The sequence below is a fragment of the Neophocaena asiaeorientalis genome, unplaced genomic scaffold, assembly GCF_003031525.2.
Source record: "Neophocaena asiaeorientalis asiaeorientalis breed wild unplaced genomic scaffold, Neophocaena_asiaeorientalis_V1.1 scaffold629, whole genome shotgun sequence".
Classification (NCBI taxonomy): domain Eukaryota; kingdom Metazoa; phylum Chordata; class Mammalia; order Artiodactyla; family Phocoenidae; genus Neophocaena; species Neophocaena asiaeorientalis.
In genome coordinates, this window is record NW_020175468.1 from 6,434,959 (window position 1) to 6,457,448 (window position 22,490).

Sequence of the window (22,490 nt, forward strand, 5' to 3'; positions counted from 1 at the left end):
AGTAGTAGGTTTCCTTCTCCACCCAACCTGGAGAGACAAAGGAGGAAAGAAACAGAGAAGAGAGGGAGACGGGCACGGAGAGAAGCACAAGCAGAGACGGACAGACAGACAGCGGCACAGAAAGAAACCAAAAGGGGCAGAGACACAGGGAAAGACACAGAAAGGAGGAGGCCCAGAGAGCCAGGAAGAGAGAAGAGTGGCAAAGAGGTGGAGAGACGACGCAGGAGGGAGGGGTTGGGGGGAAACAGAGAGTGAGGTTAGTATCAGTCACACAGCGCTCTCTCGCCTCCCCTTCCAGCTGCCCCGTCCCGTCCCCCCAGCCTCCCCCCTGTACCCAGTTAGCCCCTCACCCCCGGGGTTCCTGCGCAGGATGAGTTTGCGGATTTCGTCATAGACGAAGATGAGAAAACTGTAGGGGAAGGCACAGAACCACCAGCTGGGCCTGCGGAGACGAAAGAGCAGGAGGGCGTCAGTGTGGGGCGGAGACGGGGCTGGGGGCTGGTCGGACACACACAGGCAGGGTCCCAGAGGACAGGCTGGGCGCACTGGGAAAATGCTCCCCTGGTCCTTCGTGCCCAAGGTGAGGGGTGCCCGGGCCATGGCTGTGGGCTGGGGTCTGCACAGCGCCCCCCTGTGAGGGCGTCCCGCAGGGAAGGCCCCCCGGAGGATCCCGGAGCAGGTGGTACATGGCAGGGGAGGGGGCACTCACTTGAGAGGGTACATGCGAAGGGCCACATCCATGCCGGGGCAGTAGGACAGGAAGGCAGCCAGGGCTGTCTCCTCAAACAACCCGAAGATCAGGATCTTGTTCCTGGAGGCACAGGCAGGGCTGGACCCCGAGAACTCGAGCAGGCACCCCCATCCCACCGAGACAGAGGCTCTGCCAAGGGCAGGTGCACAGAGACAGACAGGGAGACACACAGAGATAGAGACCGAAAGAGGCAGAGAGGCACCGACGGGTCCAGGGAGATGGTGACACTGAAGTATAATGACAGAGACAGTGACACACAGGCAGGGGTATGAAAAGACAGCCGGGAATTCCCTGGCGGTCCAGTGGTTAGGACTCTGTGCTTCCACTGCAGGGTTCCATCTCTGGTGGGGGAACTAAGATCCCATATGCCGTGCGGCCAAAGAAAAAGATAAAGCAGATCTGGAGAGGGACCAGGGACACCCCAGCAGTGTGCACACACACGTATGGAGAGAGAGAGACAGACAGACAGAGAATCCAAGATAGATGTGACCACTGGAGAGAAAATCAACTCAGAGGCAAAACTGAAACAGACAGACAGACAGACGCGGGGTGGGATGGAGAGCAAGCCCGGCGCCCGCAGCCCTCACTTCATGCCCTGCTGGAAGACGGAGTTCCTCCTGGTCTTGCAGATGATCAGGTCAGCCCACTGCACCACCACTATGCTCACAAAGAAGGCCGTGTGGCACGTGAACTCCACCACTTTCCTCTGCTCATAGGTCTGCAAGGGCGATGACGCGGGTGCCAGTCGGCGGTCAGTGTGGCCGCAGCCCCAGGCCCCACCCTGGGCCCATGTGCTCCTTGTCTGCGCCCCTGCGTAGGGCCCCAGGGCAAAGCGGGGACTCTGTACAGATGGGATCCCCTAAGGGGCGTGCCTTCCCTCTGTAGTTCAGAGCCCCACGGGAAGAGTCAGGAAATGTACAAGGAATTAGAGAGGGTAATGGTGACCTCAGTTGTGGACCAGAGATCCTGGGGGCCTCCTGAGGGGACTCCAGCTGGGCTTTGAAGGCACAGACAGAGATGGGGAATCGGGCAGCAAAGGCGTCTCGCCTGGTGGGGCAGACAGCATGGCCGGCGGCCAGGACTACGATGGGCTGGGCCAAGAGCGCCAAGAGGCCCCTTGTGTCCAGCGAGGATGCCGCCCCTGGGGCAGAGGGACCATCGTAGGAAGCTGCCCCTGCATGGTTGGGACGGCTCGCCCCAGCCCAGGATGCTGTGGGCAGGGACCCCGCCTGGGAGGTCCCAGGCCATGCTGTGGGACCCAGCCCTACGCACCCACTGCTGCCCGTAACTGTCCTCCAGGTCGTTGACGGTGCGGTCATCCCAGTTCAGCCGGATGCCCACCAGGTTGCCAGGCAAGAAGCCATTTTCTGCCAGGATCACAAAGTAGGAGAAAAAGCCACCAAGAGCCTGGATCATTCCTGAGGGAGGAGAGAAGGGAGATGAGAAGAGGCTCAGGTGGGGCAGGCAGCCAGCCCAGGTGAGGCCCCTTGAGACCCACACTGCGAGGATGGTGAGCTACCCGGTCCTCTTGCCTGACATCATCCGGAGCTGAGCTCCCAGAGGGCCATCTGAGGGTGCCACCTGGTGGTGAGCCCCTGAGATGGGCCCCTTGGAGCAGGAACCTTGGAGACGGGGTTCTCCTGAGGGGAGAACCTGGAGGCTCCCTCCCACCTGCGCCAGGCCACCTGGACATCAGGAAACCCCTGAGGACCCCCTAGGCAGGAATGACCTCCCTAGGCCTCTGACCACCGCCACCAAGCCTCTGCTTCCTGGGACACTCCCAGCAACAGGGCGCTCAGCACCTGTAAGACTGCACACCTCACCTCCAGCAAAGATGCAGAAGGCAGGAGGGCGTGGGGCTCACTCCTGCCCTCAGAGAGCTCACAGGCTGACTGGTCCTTCCCATCATGGTGGCGGGTGGAGCAGGCGAGTGGCCATCCTGGGGCCAGCCCTGATCTGCCACTCAGTATCCCACGTGCTCCCCGGGTGCAGCCCCGGGCCTTTCCTCCACCTGTGCCAGCCCCACCTTGGTGACCACCGCCCCTCTGTAAGCCACTCCTTCCAAACCTCCAGCACCAGGTCCTACTTTTCACTCCACTCATTTGGCACAAGGTTTCTGAGCACCCACGGTGGGCCAGGCACCAGGCACCCAGCCATGAGCGAGGCAGGGCCCGCAGGTCCTCACCGATCTGCCCGTAGGCCATACTGATGAGCCTCTCATTGACCAGCTTGTCAGTGCGCGGGTTCCTGGGCTGTCTCTTCATGATGTCACTCTCAGCGGCCTCGTACGCCAGCGAGATGGCAGGGACCTGGGCAGGAGAGGCCGGTAAGTCGGGGATGGGGGGACCCTACCCTCCCGGAGCCTGGGGGTGGCCGGGGCCTCACCATGTCAGTGCCCAGGTCAATGCAGAGGATGGTGATGGTGCCCAGGGGTAGTGGGATGTTGGCCATGATGAACAGCAGGAAGGGCGTGATCTCGGGGATGTTGCTGGTCAGGGTGTAGGCGATGGACTTCTTCAGGTTGTCGAAGATCAGGCGGCCTGTTGGCAGGGGCAGGCTCAGACCTCGGCACCCACACCAGGGCACCCTAGTCCCTCTGCCCCTTCCCTGCCCAGTCCATGCATCCTTTCTAATCCATGCCCCCCACCGCCTGCCTTTCCATACAGATGCCCAACCATGTTGCCCCTGTTCAAACATTCTCAAAATACAACCACTTCGGAAGACTGCTTGGTAGTTTCTTTTCTTTTTTTTCTTTTTTTGGCCACACAGTGTGGCTAGCGGGATCTTAGTTCCCCAACCGGGGATCAAACCAGCGCCCTTGGCAGTGAAAGCATGGAGTCCTAACCACTGGACCACCAGGGAATTCCCAGTAGTTTCTGTTAAAAGTTAAACATCCCTGCCTTATTGACCCAGCAATCCTCACCTTAGGTTTATATGCAAGAGAAATGAGTGTTTATGTCCACCAAAAAGTAAGTACAAGAATGTTCGCCATGGCATTAGTTATAATAGCCCCAAACCAGAACTGACCCGCTGGCCATCAGTGGGTGAGTGGATAAGTAAACTGTGGTCTGTCCGTACAAAGGAATACCACCCGGCGAGAAAAAGGAACGAGCTACTGACACCCCCAACTCCATGGATGAATCTCACTGATGTTATTGTTGAGTGAAAAAAAGCCAGACACAGAAGCATTCATATCACATGATTCCATTTGGAAGAGGCTGGAAACGAATCCATGGTGCTGAAAGTCAGGACAGTGGTTATTTCTGGGAGGGGGGATATAGACCGGAGGGGACCTGACAGAACCCTAACGGGAGGCTGGAAACGTTCTCTATCTTGATGGGGGTCCGGTGGTTGTGTGGGTGCGTGCGTGCGTAAGAAGTCACGGAGCTGCCTGACTTTGTGTGAAAGCCATATCCCAATAAAGATTCAATCAGTACAGTGTGTATAAAGTAAAAAGAAACTAAAGATGAACCCAGCCAGCCCCTCCCTCCACCTTCCCCCGTGTGCTGATGAGCAACAAGGTGTGTCATTAAGAAGGCACAGAAGGGCTTCCCTGGTGGCGCGGTGTTTGAGAGTCCACCTGCCGATGCAGGGGACACGGGTTCGTGCCCCGGTCTGGGAAGATTCCCACATGCCGCGGAGTGGCTACTCAGATCCCGCAAACTGCGCGGGGTGGCCAAAAAATAAATAAATAGGAAGGACCCCATCTATCCTAGCACCCTGCTGGTTTTCTTCTTAGCACTTGTCACAATATGTAATTATGTTTGTTATGTTACAATTTGTTTGTTAACTTGCAGAAGGCTGTCTCTCCCAGCTCCTTGAGGGCAAGGACCCACGTCTGCTCTGCTCACAGCTGTATCTCCAGCCCCTGGCACCATACACAAGGAAAGGAGCCCAATAAACGTCTGGGCGGCGTGAACGCCTCCATGAGTGTGTGCTCTGCAGGCGCGTGGAGGATGTCTTGGGGATGAGAAAGGGTTAACCATGTGTCCTCTGGGCCACAGGAGACAAGGGATAAGGGCTTTGAACCTGACACTGTAGGCTCAGCTTTTACCGTCTGAATTCTCTCTTATCAGGAGTTATTTTTTTATTTTTATTTTTTTTATTTTTTTTTTTTGCGGTATGCGGGCCCCCCCACCGCTGTGGCCCCTCCCGTCGCAGAGCGCAGGCTCCGGACGCGAAGGCCCAGGGGATCCTCCCAGACGGGGGCACGAACTCGTGTCCCCTGCGTCGGCAAGCGGACTCCCAACCACTGCGCCACCAGGGAAGCCCAGGAGTTATTTTTTACACTGGGGACATTTCAAGTAGGAGAGAGAGACTGGAAGAAAATGCATGAACAGTGATTATTTCTGGATGGTAAGATTATGGGTGATTCCAATTTGCTTCTTAATGCTTTTCTACATTTTCTATAATGATCATGAATTACTCTGATAATTAGAATAAAACGGAATGGGAACAAGCCCCATCTGTGGCCGCATCCAGGCCGGTCAGGAGGTGATGCCCAGCAGCCCCACCTGAGACCTTGAGGCCTTGCCTCTGTCTGCAACTCCCTTCGCTGGCACTTCTCTACGTGAAAATTCCCACATGGCCCTAGAGACTTGGCACAGGCGATCCCTGTCCACTTGGGGAGGCTTCCTTGGCCCCTGACTCCAGGCTGGGTGAGGGGCCTCTTCAGGGCTCCCTCAGGACCCTCTGCTTCCCTGAGGTTGTACTTATGAGTATTTTTTTTTTTTGCGGTACGTGGGCCTCTCACTGTTGTGGCCTCTCCCATCGCGGAGCACAGGCTCCGGACGCACAGGGTCAGCGGCCATGGCTCACGGGCCCAGCCGCTCCGCGGCATGTGGGATCTTCCCGGACCGGGACACGAACCTGTGTCCCCTGCATTGGCAGGCGGACTCTCAACCACTGCGCCACCAGGGAAGCCCCTATGAGTATTTTTTTTAAAGACTTTTTGGATGTGGACCATTTTTAAAGTCCTTATTGAATTTGTTACAATATTGCTTCTGTTTTCTGTTTTGGTTATTTGGCCCTGAGGCATGTGGGGTCCCAGCCCCCAACCAGGGATCGAACCCGCACCCCATGCATTGAAAGGCGAAGTCTTAACCACTGGACTGCCAGGGAAATCCCTATGAGTATTGTTTTTTAATGCTTCCGAATGTGCCTTGCCCACCAGACTGGGCCTGTGCTGGGCGACACCGGGACCCAGAAGTGCGTTGGCTGAGTCCTGCCCTCAGGGAGCCCCCAACTCCTCAGGGGAAGAAAACCGAAAAGGACAAGCTCAGGCTCTGCCGGGGGCCTGGTGGGATTCTGTGGTCTCCTGCCGTGCATCTGCTGCAGCCCTGGCCTGTTCCCTCCCCCTCCTCGGGCTTCATGCAGGGACCCCAGTCTCCAGGGCCACCTGGGCCAACTCACTCACCCTCCTCCACACCCGTGACAATGGAGGCAAAGTTGTCATCCAGCAGAATCATGTCTGCTGCCTGTTTGGAGACGTCAGAGCCGGCAATGCCCATGGCCACCCCGATGTCAGCCTTCTTCAGGGCGGGGGAGTCGTTCACGCCGTCCCCAGTCACAGCCACGATGGCTCCCTGGAGGGAGAGAAGGTGAGGATGACGCCCAGAGGCCTGGCCCCAAACCCTCTTCTCATCGAGGACCCCGGAGTCCAGAACCCCGGCCCCCTCCTCCGAGGGACCCCAGCCCGAGCCCACCTGTCTCTGACAGCCCTCCACAATGATGAGCTTCTGCTGGGGGGAAGTGCGGGCGAAGACGATCTCAGTGTGGTTCTGCAGGATCTCGTCGATTTGCTCAGAGGTGAAGTCCTTGAGGTCGGTACCATGGATCACACAGGCCTTGGCATCCCTGGGAAGAGCAGAGAGTGTTCAGGACGTGTGGGGCAGTGACACCTGTTGGACAGACTCACAGACAGGAGAGACAGAGGACCAGGCTCTGATAGAGGGACAAGGGCTCTGGGGATCAGAGATGAAGGGAAACAGGGGAGGAGGGAGCTGCAATAGAAAGGATAGAGGGCAGACCTCAGGAAGAACCTTGGGACACTGGACTTAGAGGAACAGAGATATGCAGGCAACTAGGAAATAGAGAGACGCAGAGAGACATGAGCGTGGGAAAGCTAAGTAAGTCAGAACAGAGATGAGAGACACAGAGAGAGACAAAGACATAAAAGAGAGATGGGAAGAGAGAATGACAGACACAGAAATAAGGGGTCTCACAGAATCCTCTCAGATGTGAATTACTAGCAGCCCATTTTAGAGAGGAGGAAACTGAGGCACAGAGAGGCTAAGTGACTTGCCCAAGGTCACACAGCTCCTGTGTGGCAAAGCTGGGATGCGAACCTACCCCTTGCTAACCCCATGCAGCGGTAACACCAGGCTGCCCATCCTCACGATGGTAGAGGAACAGGACCCAGATGCTGAGTCAACAGAGGAGGCCCAGGAGGAGGGGGACCCGCAGTCCCAGAGGGACCTAAGCTGGGCAGGGCGGGGCTCACCGGGGGTTGACCTGGCTGACGGGAATGTTGAGCCGGGCGGCGATGTCCTCCACAGTCTCGTTGCCCTCGGAGATGATGCCCACACCCTTGGCAATGGCCTTTGCCGTGATGGGGTGATCGCCGGTGACCATGATGACCTGCGGGCATCATACGCAAACACGGTCCAGCCTCACCGCTGGCCGCTGCGGCCCTGGCCCTGCCTCCCCGGCTGCCCTGGGCCACACCTTGATGCCTGCGCTGCGGCACTTGCCCACCGCGTCAGGGACGGCTGCCCGGGGAGGGTCGATCATGGACATGAGGCCCACGAAGCAGAGGTTGTCGGTGGTGAAGTTCACATCGTCACAGTCGAAGGCAAAGCCCTTAGGGAACTGCTCCTCGGGCAAGTAGTAATGGCAGAAACCTGGTGCAGGGAGAGGGGCACAGGGGCTCCAGCCTCGGTCCTCCCTGCCTCCTGCCTGTAGCTCCCAGTCCCAGCAGTCAGGCTCCCTAGTTGGCCAGACAGTCAGTCAACACCCATTTCTGACAGACGCCTTCCTGTCTCATTCATTCATTCATTCATTCATTCATGGTGCATTCTGGGAGGCCCTATTCTGAGCCAGGCTCTGGGCAGCCTCACATCCCTCCTTACCCTCAAGGGGCCCCCAGAGCTGGCCCAGCCCCTGCCCCAACTTGGCTCCACCCTTGGTGCGCACCAAGCACGCGCTCGCCCAGGCCCCCGAGCTCAAGGTAGGCATTCTGGAAAGCCTCCTTCATCTCCTCGTCCAGCGGCTGCTCCTTGCCCTGCAGCAGGATGGTGGCGCACCGGTCCAGGATGCGTTCAGGGGCACCCTTCATCACCAGTAGGTACCGGTTGTCATTGGGGTCCTCGGTCTCGTGGATGGAGAGCTGTGGACACAGCAGAAGGCGGCCACGCCTGAGCCTCACAGGGAGGGACCCGGAGGCTGCCCTGCACCCAGCTGGGGAAGAGGACCCCCCCTGCCGCCCTGTCCAGAGCCACGGGTGCCAGGACAGACCACCGCCAGGCTCCCTCAGAGGGCACTCCCAAATCTCTCTACCCGAGAGATGTTCATCTGTTTCTCAGGCTCTCTCACAGAGACCTCTGCTCATCCCTGCCTGTTTCTGTCTCTCGGTCTTGCAGATATTTCTTCCCCTCTGTGTCTCTCTCACAGAAATCTCAGGGGTCCTTAGGATACGTGCTTCTCTATCTGGCTTGCCCGACAACCTCTCATCCCGCATCTGACCCATCACCAAATCTGGTCAGCTCACCTCTGAAGTACCCGGATTCTGACCTCTTCTCACCTCCCCTGCCCTCCCATCCAGCTACCACCGTCTCTCATGAAATATCACAGCAGCCTCCACACTGAGTCCCTGTTTCTGCCCTCCCCTCCCCATAATATTTCCTCCCCATGGCAGCCAGAAGGAGCCTTTAAAATATGAGAGTCACGGGACTTCCCTGGTGACCCGGCAGCTAAGACTCTGTGCTCCCAATGCAGGGGGCCTGGGTTCGATCCCTGATCAGGGAACTAGATCCCACATGCTGCAACTAAGTTCGCATGCCGCAACTAAAGATCTCTCACGAGGCAACGAAGATCCTGTGTGCCGCAGCTAAGACCCGGCACAGCCAGATAAATAAATATTTTTTTTAAAAAATGAGAGTCAGTGAAAAATGGTGCAGCCACTTTGGAAAACAGTCTCTGGCAGTCCCCCGAAAGGTTCAACAGAGTTACCACATAAGCCAGCAGTTCCCAGATATATACCCAAGAGACATGCAAATGATGTCCACACAAAAACTTGGAGGCAAATGTTCATAGCAGCATCATTTATAGTAGCCAAAGGGTGCAAATAACCCAAATGTCCATTGACAGGTGAATGGATACACAAAATGTGGTCTATCCATTCAATGCAAAATTATTCAGCCATAAAAAAGAACGAAGCACTGATATATGCTACAACATGGAGGAAACTTGAAAACACTATGCTAAGTGAAAGAAGCCAGACATCAAAAAACACATACTGTATGATTCTGTTGCTTAGGGTTCGGGGGGACAGGGGGAGGTAGGGGGATAAAGCTGAGGATGTGAGGTTGCTTTTTGAGGTGATGGAAATGCTCTAAAACTGACTGGGTAGGGACTTCCCTGGTGGTCCAGTGGGTAAGACTCTGAGCTCCCAATGCAGGGGGCCTGGGTTCGATCCCTGGTCAGGACACTAGATCCCACATGCATGCCTCATGTGCACACAGCAACTAAAGATCCCGCATGCTGCAACTAAGACCCGGCGCAGCCAAAATAATTGAATAAGTAAATAAATATTTTTTTAAAACCTGACTGGGCAGATGACAGCACGTATCGGTGAATATACTAAAACTATTGAATTATGCACATTAAGTGGGTGAGCTATGGTGTGTGGACTGTATCTCTCAATAAAGCAGTTTTTAAAAATGTGAGTCAGGTCCCATCTTGCCTCTGCTCGGCGGCTCATGTCCCCCTGAGGGTCACACCCAAGTCATGTCCACAAGGCCCTACGGGACCTGACCCAGCACCCACTGCCCTCCCCTCCCACCACGTTTCCTGGCTCAACGTTCCCTGGCTATTCAGTACATCGACACACTCCTTCGTCAAGACCTTTGTACATGCTGTGCCCGCTGCCCCCAGCCGCCTGCAGGGCTCCCTCGCTCAGCATGGTGACTGGCGGACGTATTCCAAATTTCCTAATGTCCTCATGCCTTTGTCATTGTCTGTCTCCTGGCACTAGAGCGTAAGTTCCGTGAGAGGAGGGACTTCACTGCCGTCTGTGTCCACAGCACCTAACACAAGTGCCCCTGACACGTAGTTGCTGCTCAAAAACCTATTTGTTGAATGGATGAATGAGATCTCTGGCGGGTTCCCACTCTGCTGCAGGAAGATCTTTACTCCCCTGCTGCCCACTCCAACAGAGACATTGCTCTCACTCCCGGGTCTGTGTTCCTCTCCCCACTGGGTGGATACTCTTGGACTTATTTTACAGATGGGGAAACCAAGGCTCTGGGAAAGTTAATAACTTGCCCAAAGCAGGAGGGCAGCGGGGCAGAGCTGACTGCTTTTCGGGCGTCGTAGAGAAAGTGAGATCCAGGCCGACTCTCCTGGAGAGCCTAGGGTACCTGGTATTTGTTGGTGGAGTTGAAGGGGATCTCAGCCACTTTCTTATTACGTTCGCGCATCAGCTTCACGGAGCCGGAGGACAACTCGATGCACTTGAGCAGGGCAGACTCGGAGGCATCCCCGGCCACATCCCTCTGTGGGGAGAGAGGGCTGTCAGAGCAGAGTAGCGCGGGGTGGGCAGGGGCCAAGCTGAGGCGAGCGGGAGGCCAGACCCACCTTGAGCACAGGGATGTTGTCCTGACCCCCCTTGAAGACAGCACGGTTGCAGAGGCCAGCAATGTGAGACAGGGCCACCCAGGTGTGCGAGCTCTTGTCAAATGAAGTCCCTGAAAAAGGTACGAGTCACGGCTGGGGGGTGTCCGGGAGCCAGGCCCCCTTGGTCTTGCCTGGGCCCCACCCTCACCTGACTGGTCCTCAGTGGTGTCGGCCTCGTGGATCTGGTTGTCGAACCACATGTGGGCGACCGTCATGCGGTTCTGAGTGAGGGTCCCTGTCTTGTCCGAGCAGATGGTGGATGTGGAGCCCAGGGTCTCTACAGCCTCTAGGTTTTTCACAAGGCAGTTCTTCCGAGCCATGCGCTTGGCGGTCAGGGTCAGACACACCTGGAATGTATGCAAGGGCAGGGGAGTTACAGGTAGAGTCAGGCGGTGCAGTTGGGCCAGCAACACAACTGCCAACAACCCAACTGCCCAGCCCAGAGAGAATCCTGGGCAAAGAATGGGGTGTCGCCCAGCCACTCCACCCAAGGTATAGACCCACAAACATGGGCTCAGATGCACCCCAAAGAAATATACTAGAATGTTCATAGCAGCAACATGGTAGTCCCAAACTGAAAACAACCCAAATGTCCAGTAACAGCAGTGGGGACAAATAAATTGGGGAATAAAAGGTGGGAATACTATACAGCGGTGAAAAAGAACAAGCAACCACTGCCTACAACTGCATGGGTGAAATTCAAAAACACAGTGTTCAGCGAAAAATGAGCCAGAAACAAGAGCTCCTGCTGAATGACTCCACTGATGTGAAGCACAAAAGCTACGCTGTTTGAAGCCAGTCTATCCTAGGGGTAACCCTGGGGTTGGAGGGGAGGGGCTGAACAGGTCTTGAGGGGGCTTCTGGGGAACTAGATCTGGGTGCAGCTGACCTGGGATGTGTTCAGTTGCCTCCAGCCCATCAGGCAGTACCTTCATATGTGCAACTCTTGTTTGTATAGTGGAGGTCAATAAAAGGCCTTTGACTTAGAGTAGCTTTGAATATGCTAATATGGAAAACTTTGCAGGATCTATTAAGTAAAAGCATCAAGGAACAGAATAGTATTCCTAGGATGGTCCCTTCTGTGTACCCTGAAAACAATTACTACACACGTGGCAATATGCCCACCGTTGCCGGGAACAGGGCAGAGAGCCTGCTTCTGGAGGGGGGCTGACGGCTGGGCAGTGGGTCGGGACTGTTATTTTATTTTTTAACTATTTTAATGTATTCTTTAGGCTTTTTACCATGAGGTTGTGCTTCTTAATTTTGTAAGTTAACTTCAAAAACGATAGGGCTGTTAGCCCTTTCTGACTGGCAGTGTTTCTCAAGATTCTTTGTTGGTTGTTTTTTTTTTTCGGGGTTGGGGGGCCATGCCTCCCAGCTTGTGGGATCTTAGTTCTCCACCAGGTATTGAACCCGGGGGCCCTCAGCAGTGAAAGCGCGGAGTCCTAACCACTGGACCGCCAGGGGATTCCCTGTTGGTTTGTTTTGTCAATGAGGCCCTCTGAGCCCCAGGACCCTCCTCATTCAACATCTGGCAGGCTTGGCCCTTGATGTCCAAGGTGCAATCAAGATTGTTGCCATCGGGCCCCAGCCCCCTCCTCCCTCAGACCCGAGGGTCCGGGCCTTACAGTAACAGTGGCCAGCAGGCCCTCTGGGACATTGGCCACGATGATGCCGATGAGGAAGATGACAGCCTCGAGCCAGGTGTATCCGAGAATGAGGGAGAGGATGAAGAAGGAGACGCCCAGGAAGACAGCCACGCCAGTGATGAGCTGGATAAAGTGCTCGATCTCAATGGCGATGGGCGTCTTGCCCACCTCCAGCCCGGAAGCCAGAGTGGCGATGCGGCCCATGACAGTGCGGTCACCCGTGGCCACCACCACGCCCCGAGCTGTGCCTGTGGGGTCAGAGGGGACTGGGCTGAGATTCAGCGAGCTTCAGAGGGACCCCGAGCCCCTGAGGCAGGTCCATCTATCTGGACGAGCACGGCCCCACCTGGGTGCCCGAACCGCCCCTCCCCGTTGCCTCACCTTCCACACAGTTGGTGGAAAAGAAGGTAATGTTCCGAGTCTCCAAGGGGTTGTCGTGAGTGCAGTCGGGGGAGCGGGTCTGGGGCTCTGATTCACCCGTGAGGGAAGAGTTATCCACCTGGGGACACAGGAGACAGGTGTCAACCCCGGGCCTGGGGTCAAGGGGCATTTGTCCAGAGGAGATTTCAAGATTTTTGTTTGTTCGTTTGTTTTGTTAACGAGGCTGAAGGCTGTGTCCCTGGAAGTCACAGCTAGAAGTCTGGGTGCCTGTGTCTGGGAGGACAGAGGTTGGGCTCTTGAAGCTGGGGAGGGTACATGGCTTCTTGCCAAGGCCTAAGTTCCTGGAGGTCAGAGGTACTGGATCTGAGGGAGGAGGGGGCCTGGACTGCAGGGTCCTGGGGGAGGAGGGGGCCGGGGGCCTGGACTCCCGGGTCCTGGGGGAGGAAGGGCTGGGGGCCTGGACTCCTGGGCCACTCCAGGAAGGGCAGAGCTGGGCCCCAGGCCCCTGGCCCACCTTGCAGCCGTGGGCTGAGATGATGCGCAGGTCGGCTGGGACTCGGTCTCCGCCCTTGATCTCCACCAGATCCCCGACCACCACCTCCTCAGCATTTACCTGCATCTTCTCACCTTCCCGGATCACCAGGGCTTGCTGGGGGGAGAATGGAGAAGAGTCACCTCCCTGACTCCCTCTACCTGGGGTCACTGGGCATAGCTTTGCCCGCCTGTTCACCTCCATCTGGCCCCTTCCTGGGTACCCCTCACCTGGGGAACCATGTTCTTGAAGGATTCCATGATCTTGGAGCTCTTGGCTTCCTGGTAGTAGGAGAAGCAGCCGGTGATGATGACCACAGCCGCCAGCACGATGCCCAGGTACAGCTGTGGGGAGATGCAGGGTCACAGCCCGCCCTGGAGCAACTCCCCACCACCCCCATCCCGAGGTTTGTGGAACCTGGGAAGAGAGCTTTGAGTCATTGGGGGTCTGTATTTGTATGTCTGACCTCAGGTTGTATCCATTTGAGGGTTTGAGAGACACAGTCTCTGTCTGCCTGTCCACGTTTGAGTCCCTCTTTCTTTCTTTCTTTTTTTTAAATGTTTGTTGTTTATATATTTATTTATCTATCTATTTATTTGTTTATGTATTGGCTGTTCCCCGACCAGGGATCGAACCCAGGCCCTCGGCAGTGAAAGCACGGAGTCCTAACCACTGGACCGCCAGGGAATTCCCGAGTCCCTCTTTTTTTTTTGCGGTACGCGGGCCTCTCACTGTTGTGGCCTCTCCCATTGCGGAGCACAGGCTCCGGACGCACAGACTCAGCGGCCATGGCTCACGGGCCCAGCCGCTCCGTGGCATATGGGATCCTCCTAGACCGGGGCACGAACCAGTGTCCCCTGCATCGGCAGGCGGACTCTCAACCACTGCGCCACCAGGGAAGCTCCATGAGTCCCTCTTTCTGAACATAGGTGTGTTTGAGCCTCTGAGTCTGTCCATCTCTCTATTTTGTGGGTTTGTCTGTCTTTCTGCCTGTGTCAGAGAATCTGAGTGTGTGCTATTCTCTGTCCATGTGTCTGTCTGTTAAAGTCAATGTGTCTGTCTGCCTGCATGCCTGGCTTTAAATGTACGGGACTGTTTGTGTTTGAGTCTCTGTATGTGGATCTCTGTCTCTGTCTCTCTCTGTTGGTCTGTGTAGGTCTGAGACTCTGAGTCTGTCTGTTTGCCTGTTTAGGGTTAATTTCTGAGAATACTGTCTGTACTTGATCCTCACATCTGTCTGTTTGTCACCAGGTTATGCCTGAAACTCTGTGTGTGTTTGATTTCCTATGTCTGTCTATCAGTAAATGTCTGTGTCTGTCTGTGCCTATGTGTCTGAACTAGGTGGCCGTGTTTGAATCTGTGTACAAGTGTGACTGTCTGCACTGACTCTCTGCACTGTTGTATATATGTGCATGTGTGCATGTGTGTGTGTGTGCGAGGATCTCCATGTAGTCAGAATGTGGGTCTGTGCTTATGGGCATTGTGTCTGTTGAGACTGTGTGTGTCCCATGTGTTGAGAGGATGGGACAGATCAGCAGGTGCTTCTGCCTGGGTCTCCATGTGAGCCCACTCACCGTTTGAGCATCTTTCAGGCCATGACCACCTGCTGGTGTCTATCCTCAAGGCCGCTGAGGTCACACAGCTTTGGGATGGACCCCCAACTCACACTTCTTACTGTGTGACCTTGGGCAAGTTACTTGGCCTTTTTTTTTGGGGGGTGGGTCAAGCCATGAAGCTTGTGGAATCTTAGTTCCCTGGCCAGGGATCAAACCCGTGCCCACTGCAGTGGAAGCATGGAGTCCTAACCACTGGACCACCAGGGAAGTCCCATACTTCACCTTTCTGAGTCCCAGTTTTCCTCATAGCTTCTCTGGTTCTCTCACTGGGTGATTGTGAGAGTTAGATGAGAAAAAGTTGGAGGCTGGGCTTTGGAAAGTCTAAAGGGAGAAGTGGGGTGTGCATATGTGTCCCTACACGTATGAGCCCTTGGGCACGGCAGGGTGGAGGGCACTCACGTTGTCGCCAGAAGGATCATCCTCGGTGCCTGCCTGGATGCCGTAGGCCAGGAAGCAGAGGATGGCCCCGATCCACAGCAGGATTGAGAAGCCCCCAAATAGCTGGCGGCAGAACTTGACCCACTCTGGGGTGGTGGGCGGTGGCGTGAGCGCGTTAGGCCCATCGCGGGCCAGGATCTCCTGGGCTTTGCTGTGGGTCAGACCCTAGGGGACACAAGACTCACACAGAACCCTCCTGGAGTAACCCTGGCACCCCCGACACTTCCCGAGTGCCCCCAGGCACCCAAGGGTCACAGCTTCCCATCCCCTCCTCCCTCGGACCCTTCTCCCTCCGGTCCGGCCCCACCTGCACACAGTCGGTGTTGTACTTCCGGCAGACCTCTTCCACTGACATCTTGTGCTCTGTCTGAGGAACAGGAGTTTGGGGGGATCGGGTGAGTGAGGAGGCCGGGCAGGGGCAGGTGGGGCCTGCTCTGGGTGGGTACAGAGGGTGGGACTTACCATAGCCACCTCCTTTTTGAGGTCATCCAGGTCCCGGCGGTCTTTGGTGCCCTTGCTCTTCTTGGGCGAACCCTTGTCATCTTTCTTGTCCTGCGAGGTGGCGACACGATAGCTGTCAGAGCCACCAGACTGCGGGCGAGAAGGGGTTACAAGGGGACACCAGCCCTGCGTCTGTGCAGCTGTGTCTCTGGGCAGGGGCTGGCTCTGGGGGCTCAGTCTGTCTCTGCCCTGCGGCTCTGGGTATCTCTCAGAACCCCTGAGTCTCACCTCTTCCTACTGGTCTCTCCGTCTCTGGCTCCACGTATCTCTGGGTCTCTGTCCCTGAGAGTCTCCATCTGGGTCTGTCTGTGCCTCTCTCTCTCTCTCTCTGTAGGTCTCTCCCCTTCAGTCTCCATGTGTCTTTTTATCTCTCTGTGTCTTTTTCTCCCTCTCCCTGGGCACTTAGTCTGTCTCTTGCTAGGTCTGTCTGTCTCTCGCTACGTCTGTCTCTCTCTCTTGATCCATCTCTCCAGGTCTCTGTTTGTGCCTCTCTGTCTTATTCTGTTTTGTCTCTGTCTCCTTGTACCTCTTTATCTATCCTTCTCTTCATGTGTGTCTATCTCTGTCTCTCTGTGGCTGTTTCTCTGATCTCTCTCTCCCTCATCACTTCATATTGTCCGTCTCTCTCTCTCTCTCTCTCTCTGTCTCTGTCTCTCCGTCTCTGTGTGTGTCTCTCTTTGATTTTGATCTCTCTCTGATCTCTGGCTCTTTATGTTTTCCATCTCATACAAAATCTGTTTCTATCTCTTGAACTCTCTCTCCCTGAGTCTGGCTGAGTCTGTCTCTCTGGGTTCTCTCTGGGTTCCTATCTCTTTCCCAGTTGGTGTGCAGGGATCTCAGACTGTCTCTAGGTGTCCGTATTTTCTGTCTGTATCTTTCTCCATCCTTATCTCTGCTTCTCTCTGATTTCATCTCTCAAGGTACCTCCTTTTCTGTAATGCTTGGTGTGTCTCTCCGTAACTGTCTCTACTGTTTCAACCATCTTGTCTATCTCTCACGATCTCGCTCTGCCATCTTCCTCTCTATCCCTGCATCTCTCCTTCTCCGAGTCCATCTCGGCATCTCTGTCCTTCCAGTTGAAGGTCTTCCCATATATCACTCTCCCTGTCTTTTCTGCCTGACTCTTTTTCTGGGCCTCTCTCCCCAACCCCATGGATGTCTCTGTCTCTCAAAGGACCCAGCAAATCTTGGGAGACCCCACAGGCCTGGCAGGAAGGGGGAGGAAAGGGCACTCCAGGTGTTAGTCACAGCTGGGACCAACGCCTGGGAGGCAGCCTACTGTGCACAGGGATGGTGGCCTGGCTGGACATGCAGCCAGTCCTGAGGGCCTTGACTGACAAGCTGTGGGCCTAGACTCTTTCCTGGGTGCTGGTGGGAGCCATGGATAGGTTTGGACAAGGGGTTGGCATGGTTAGGCCTCTGGAGGACAGACTAGGAGCTGGCTGGGATTTGGGGTGCAGAACAGCAAGAGGCAAAAGCCCTCGGGCTTGACTTGAACTGGATGTAGCGTGAGGGGGAGTGACTGAAGTTCCAGTTTGGGGACCTGGGCTGATGGGGAAGGAAGTGTCCTTGGAGGCTGGCAGGAGGGGTGGGGTGAGGCCAGGTGCTGGTAGAGGAGCGCTGACAGATCCTAAGGGTCCAGGGCCAAGCTGGGATCCCAGGCTCAGTGCAGCTCAGCGCTAATCCCCTTGTGACCTTGTAGAGAGTTGAGCTGCCTGCTGTCTGCCCCCAGACTGGGAGGCTGAGCCTGGGAGGCTACTGCAGCCTGGAGGCCTGGGAGCCTGGGTTTCAGGGATGGGAAGGAGGCTTGGCCCTGGGCCAGCCCTGCAGCAGCACTGCGTCTGACATGGAACATGGAGGCTTGGGGGACAGGGAGGACACTCCTCCACCCCCAGCTTCAGGAGGGGTCTCAGACTCCACAGAGGGGTAGACCCAAGGATGGAGAGAGTGGAGATATAAGGTCATGGGCACAAGTTAGAGAAATAAGAGGAAGGCAGGAGAGGAAAGAGATGGAGGCCTGGAAGGCAGGAGAGGAGAAGTTGGGAAGAAAACCAGCTGCCCACCCCTGAAACCTCAGGGAAGGCTGGGGAGCTGATGCTTGGCCCCTATGAGGCCTGGGGGTGGCTTCCTGGACACCTGGGTCTGAGGGAGGAGGGGCCAGGGGCCTGGATCCTGGGGCTGAGGAGGGAGGGACTGGGATACCCCAGTCCCTGGCAGACAAGCCTTGGCTCCTCCTTGCCCTTGCCATGACCAGACTCCCTTGGGGGCGGGCTTCCATCTGTTAGAGGGGGAGCCGAGGCTTTCCCAGTCAAGGCAGGAGGCCCAGATGGGCGCACTGCAGGGCGGGAGCACCTCTGAGGGTGGGGGACACGCCTGCCTCGCTGCAGCCCGCCTCTGCGGCTCCTCGCCATTTTCCATGCTGTCCGCCTCCCCTGACACCTGCCCAGCTCACGCAGCCTCTGCCCCTCAGCCTGCCTCTCCCTCCCCCTTTCAAGGTGTCTGAGGCCTCATCTCAGCGTCTCTCCCTCGACCTCCCCTTTTGCCCTCTGTCCCCTCTTCCTATCATTCAGGCTGCCTCTGGTTGTCTCTGGATAGGAAATGTCTGTCCTTGGGTCTCCTGATCTCAGCCTCAGTTTCTCTCTTTGTTTCTCCTTGTCTATGTCCCACTCATGTCTCTCTTCATCTTTCTATGTCTCTCTGCCTGTGTCCATCTCTTTGTCTCTATGTCTCTTTTTCTCTGTCTCTTTCAGAGCATCTCTCTCAGTCTGCCCATTTCTCTCTGCTTTCCATGTCTCTGCCTCCCATGTCTAAAGAGCCTCACTTCTCCTCCTGTTCTCACGTCTTTTCCTAAGACCCTCTCACTCCTTTTTTCTCTAAGGCACTTAGCCCCAGTCCTCTCCTCCAATCTGCCCTCAGCTTCCCCTCCATTTCCACTTACCTGGAAGCCATCACTGACTCCCACCTCCCCCTTCTCTCTCCCAGTTTCCTCCCCACCCAGTTCTTCTCTCCTTCTCCCCTCGCCCACCCCAAGCCACAGATCTGCAGCCCCATTCCCCAGCTCCATCCCTGGGCCCATCAGCCTTCATCCGCCATCTTTCTCTTCATCCTTCATACTCCCTCTCCATTAGCCTCTCCCATCCCGACCCTCTCTCTCTCTCTCCATCCCATCCATCCCAGCCCACCCGCCTCCTAGCCCCCCATGGCCCCGCCCGACACGCAGGGAGAAATCCAGGGCTGCAGCGGGGGTCAGGTGGTTAGCCAGGGGAGGAGGCAGCATCTGCTGGAGAGACTCACAGACAGACAAGGACACACGGACACGGAGGAAAGGGCATAGCCAGGCATGCACAACCCCACCCCCCATACACACACGTACGCATTTGCATACATACACCCTCAGCCAGGCTCTCAGTCTCCCCGCCATGACTCTCCTGCTCCCCCCAGCCCCTGTGTCTGCTCCCTCAGATTAGGAGCTAGACACACACTGCAGCCCCAGGCCACTCCGCATTGCGGAGCACCCCCATCCAGGCCTGGAAGGAGAAAGAGAGGTCATCTGGTGTTCATCCCATAGTCTGGACCTGTCCCCGCCTGGCCAGGGAAGCAGACGGGCTTCAACGCCCCCAGACACAAACACCAGCTTTCAGACACACCCAGACACGGTTACAGACACAAACCCGGGCCACACAATCGCAGGCGGACGATGCTGCAGGGCCTGACAGAGCCAGGAGCACACACACGCACACATGCACACGCACACATACGGTTGAGCAGGCAACCGCACCAGGTCAGGCAGAGGTGCTGAGGGCGGGTCCGTGCCCCGCGGGCCCCGCACACAAAGGACACACCAACAGGCGCCACAGACCCCAGCCAAGCCAGGCGGCCCCGCGCACACACTCAACCAGAGACACAACCACACGGACGGGCTGGGTCAGCCGGCTCACAGGTTCCTGAACCCGGGTACCGGAGAGCAGGGGTCCCAGAGTCCCCGGCCCCCGCAGACACCCAATCTCACAGGACCCACAATGTCACACACACACACGCATCGCTCGGCCGGCCCGAGCACCTACCCCCATCTTGGCGGCTCCGGGGGACAGGGGCAGGCGGGCGGGGCAGGGGCCGGGGCAGCGGCCTCAGGGTGGGCTCAGGCGCGGGCTCGCGCTGGGGGCCTCTGCAGCGCCCGCGCCTCGGTCGGCGCGTCCGTCCGGCGGTCAGCCCCACCGCACACAGTCTGCGGCGGTCGCCGCCTCCGCCTCCTCATATGCCCGCGCCCGCCGGGGGGCCGGCGCTGGCCAATCAGGGGCGCCGCCGTTCTGATGGACGGCCCGCGGCCCCGCCCCCGGTACTGCAGCTGTCCTCCCCGCCCCCCACCCTCCGCAAAGCGGCGGCGAGGCGGCGAAGGGGGAGCGCTGCGGGAGGCGGAGACCCCCGAAATGAGGGACCTGGAAACCCCCGCAGTGTGGGGTGTCGGCTCCGAGGAAGGGGCGCCGAGGGTAGGAGAGCCCCAGAATCCCCCTCATTGTGTGCCACCAGAGGGAGGAGTGCGCTGTGGAAGGTGGACACCCACCACCGGGTGGGGGGAAAGCCCCGTAAATCACCACAATAAGGCAGGAGGACCAGAGCACCTTCTTCTGCAGTGAGGCAGGGGGGAACCCTGGGGACTGTGGGGTGCTGTTCAGGAGGGGGAGACGGAGGGGGCACAAGGGGCAAGGAAGACCCCACAGTGAGTGGGGAAGCTGCAGAGGGGGTAGGAGCCCTGAGGCTCCCCTCACTGTGTGACCTCCCTCCAACACACACACTATGGTATGGCAGTTATCCAACGAGACACAGCTGCACAGGTACACAAGAGACACATCACAGCCAGAGGATTCCACCAAGCATCATACTCACACATGACCATCACCCAGACAGCACAGATGCTGTGGACACACACGGACACCACCCCACCACTCACCACCAGTTTCACAATCACATTCCATCACACACCAGCTAATACCCTCCCACACACCCAACACTACCCCATCAAACAACCCCAGGGACTCACAAACATGTAGAAATGAAACACACATAGCACACACACCTTGCACACCCCATCACACCATAGAATCAGAGTCATAAAATGCCATGTAGATTAACACACACCCTCAAAACACAACCTCACAGATATGCACATCATGCACTCCATCAGAGCTGGCCTTAAACCACCTCACACAGAGAGCCATAACCATAAAATCCATGGACCCACAAACCAGTACACATCTACACTCAGCACCATAGCACAGGCCTCACACTGCCCCAGACACCACTTGAGGCTTTGTGAACACTGTTTCACGCAACATCACGTAACATCACACACACTCCTCCCCAGTATATCCGGGCATAAGCAAAGGCCCACAGTGCAAGATTGCCAAAGTGTTGCTAATTGTGAATGACAGACAAAAGGTGCACACAGACTCACACACACACAATAATTCACCGACACAGATCACACAACACCATCCCACACACCTCACACACTACACACATCAGGTATTGCAGTGCTATCTCATACACCTGTTGTAGCTCCAAACACACCCCCAATGCCCACACCCACACACCATGCACATCCCATCTTGGTATGTGTATACACACACAGATGCACAGCCAGCACCCACACCCCAGGCCTGTCACATACACACAACACCCGTCAGCCACCCACTGGAGCCTGAGGAGTTACAGCCTCCTAACCCCACCTCTCTGCTCTACGAGGAACACTCCCAGACTCTCCCTGAGAATGGCAGAAGGGGCAGAGAGCAGGCAAGAGCCTGTCTCTGTAGCTTTCTCAGAATGTGGGTATCCTCCCCACCTATGGGAGTGGGGATGTGGGGGACAGGCAAGGGGCACAGAGTAAGCCTGATGTATAGCAGGTGAGAGGGGAAGGTTAAGGACCTGGTCACCGAAATGTGTGAAAGGGTGAAGGCCAGAGTGAGACACACAAACTGAGAAAGACAAGAGTCAGAGATTCAAAGCCACAGAAAGATGGGCATGGACAGGGAAACTGGGCCAGAGAGTAAAAGGGGGCAGGGAGGTGGGTTCCTTGGCTTCCCCCAGCGCCCAGAGCCTCAGCCCAATCCTGTACTCTGACCCATCCCCATCCCTCCCCGCTGTCCCTTGTTGCCATGGTAATAGGGAGGCCGCATTTGCAGCAAAGGAGGCTGGGCTTGCAGACCTGGCCTGTCTCCATGGAGACTGGGGAAGGGGGGAAGCCATATCTTCTAGCCCTGGTAGTTGCCCCCCTACAACTCTGCCCCCTTCCAGAGGGAGGGAGGGAAGGAGGGAGAACCTGTCAACATATTATCTTTTCCCCCTCCACCTTGTCCTACAGGGATGGGCTTGGACCATGGGAGGGAGATTGGGGTGACAGAGAAGCCTGGGGATATCAGGATCCCAGGAGATTCTCGGCTTTCTCTCCTCCTGCTTTCCAGCTGGACTGGGGGAGACCCTGGTCCCCCACACCACATCCCAGACACAGGCTCGTGTCCCCCCTCATGCACTCCTCAGCCTGGTGAGACTGATGACTGCGCACCGTGTTCCCAGCGCGAGGCTTTGCGGAAGTTGGGTGAGGGGGGGAGGGAAGATTTACGAAGGTCACAGGGATGGATGGGGACAAGAGAACTCAGCAAGAGAGATGGAGGGAGAGACTAAGAGAAGAAATGGACGCACAGAGTTCAGAACCAGAGAGAGGCAAACAGGAA

At 56.7% G+C, this 22,490-nt stretch overlaps 1 protein-coding gene across 1 annotated transcript; it reads right to left on the bottom strand.

Annotated features, from left to right (window-relative positions):
- Nucleotides 1-1,334: 1,334 nt before the first annotated feature.
- ATP1A3 (ATPase Na+/K+ transporting subunit alpha 3) lies at nucleotides 1,335-19,860 on the bottom strand. The gene is made up of 20 exons (XM_024768379.1): nucleotides 19,827-19,860; nucleotides 15,724-15,813; nucleotides 15,569-15,628; nucleotides 15,223-15,426; nucleotides 13,438-13,551; nucleotides 13,190-13,324; nucleotides 12,676-12,793; nucleotides 12,274-12,542; nucleotides 10,794-10,992; nucleotides 10,607-10,716; nucleotides 10,390-10,524; nucleotides 7,946-8,138; nucleotides 7,478-7,653; nucleotides 7,254-7,390; nucleotides 6,457-6,607; nucleotides 6,168-6,336; nucleotides 3,137-3,291; nucleotides 2,937-3,060; nucleotides 2,024-2,169; nucleotides 1,335-1,469 (listed from the first exon to the last, which is right to left on the bottom strand). The coding sequence occupies exons 1-20, from the start codon at nucleotides 19,830-19,832 to the stop codon at nucleotides 1,335-1,337; spliced, it is 2,826 nt and encodes a 941-aa protein (XP_024624147.1). The 5' UTR covers nucleotides 19,833-19,860.
- Between the last annotated feature and the right edge of the window lie 2,630 nt (nucleotides 19,861-22,490).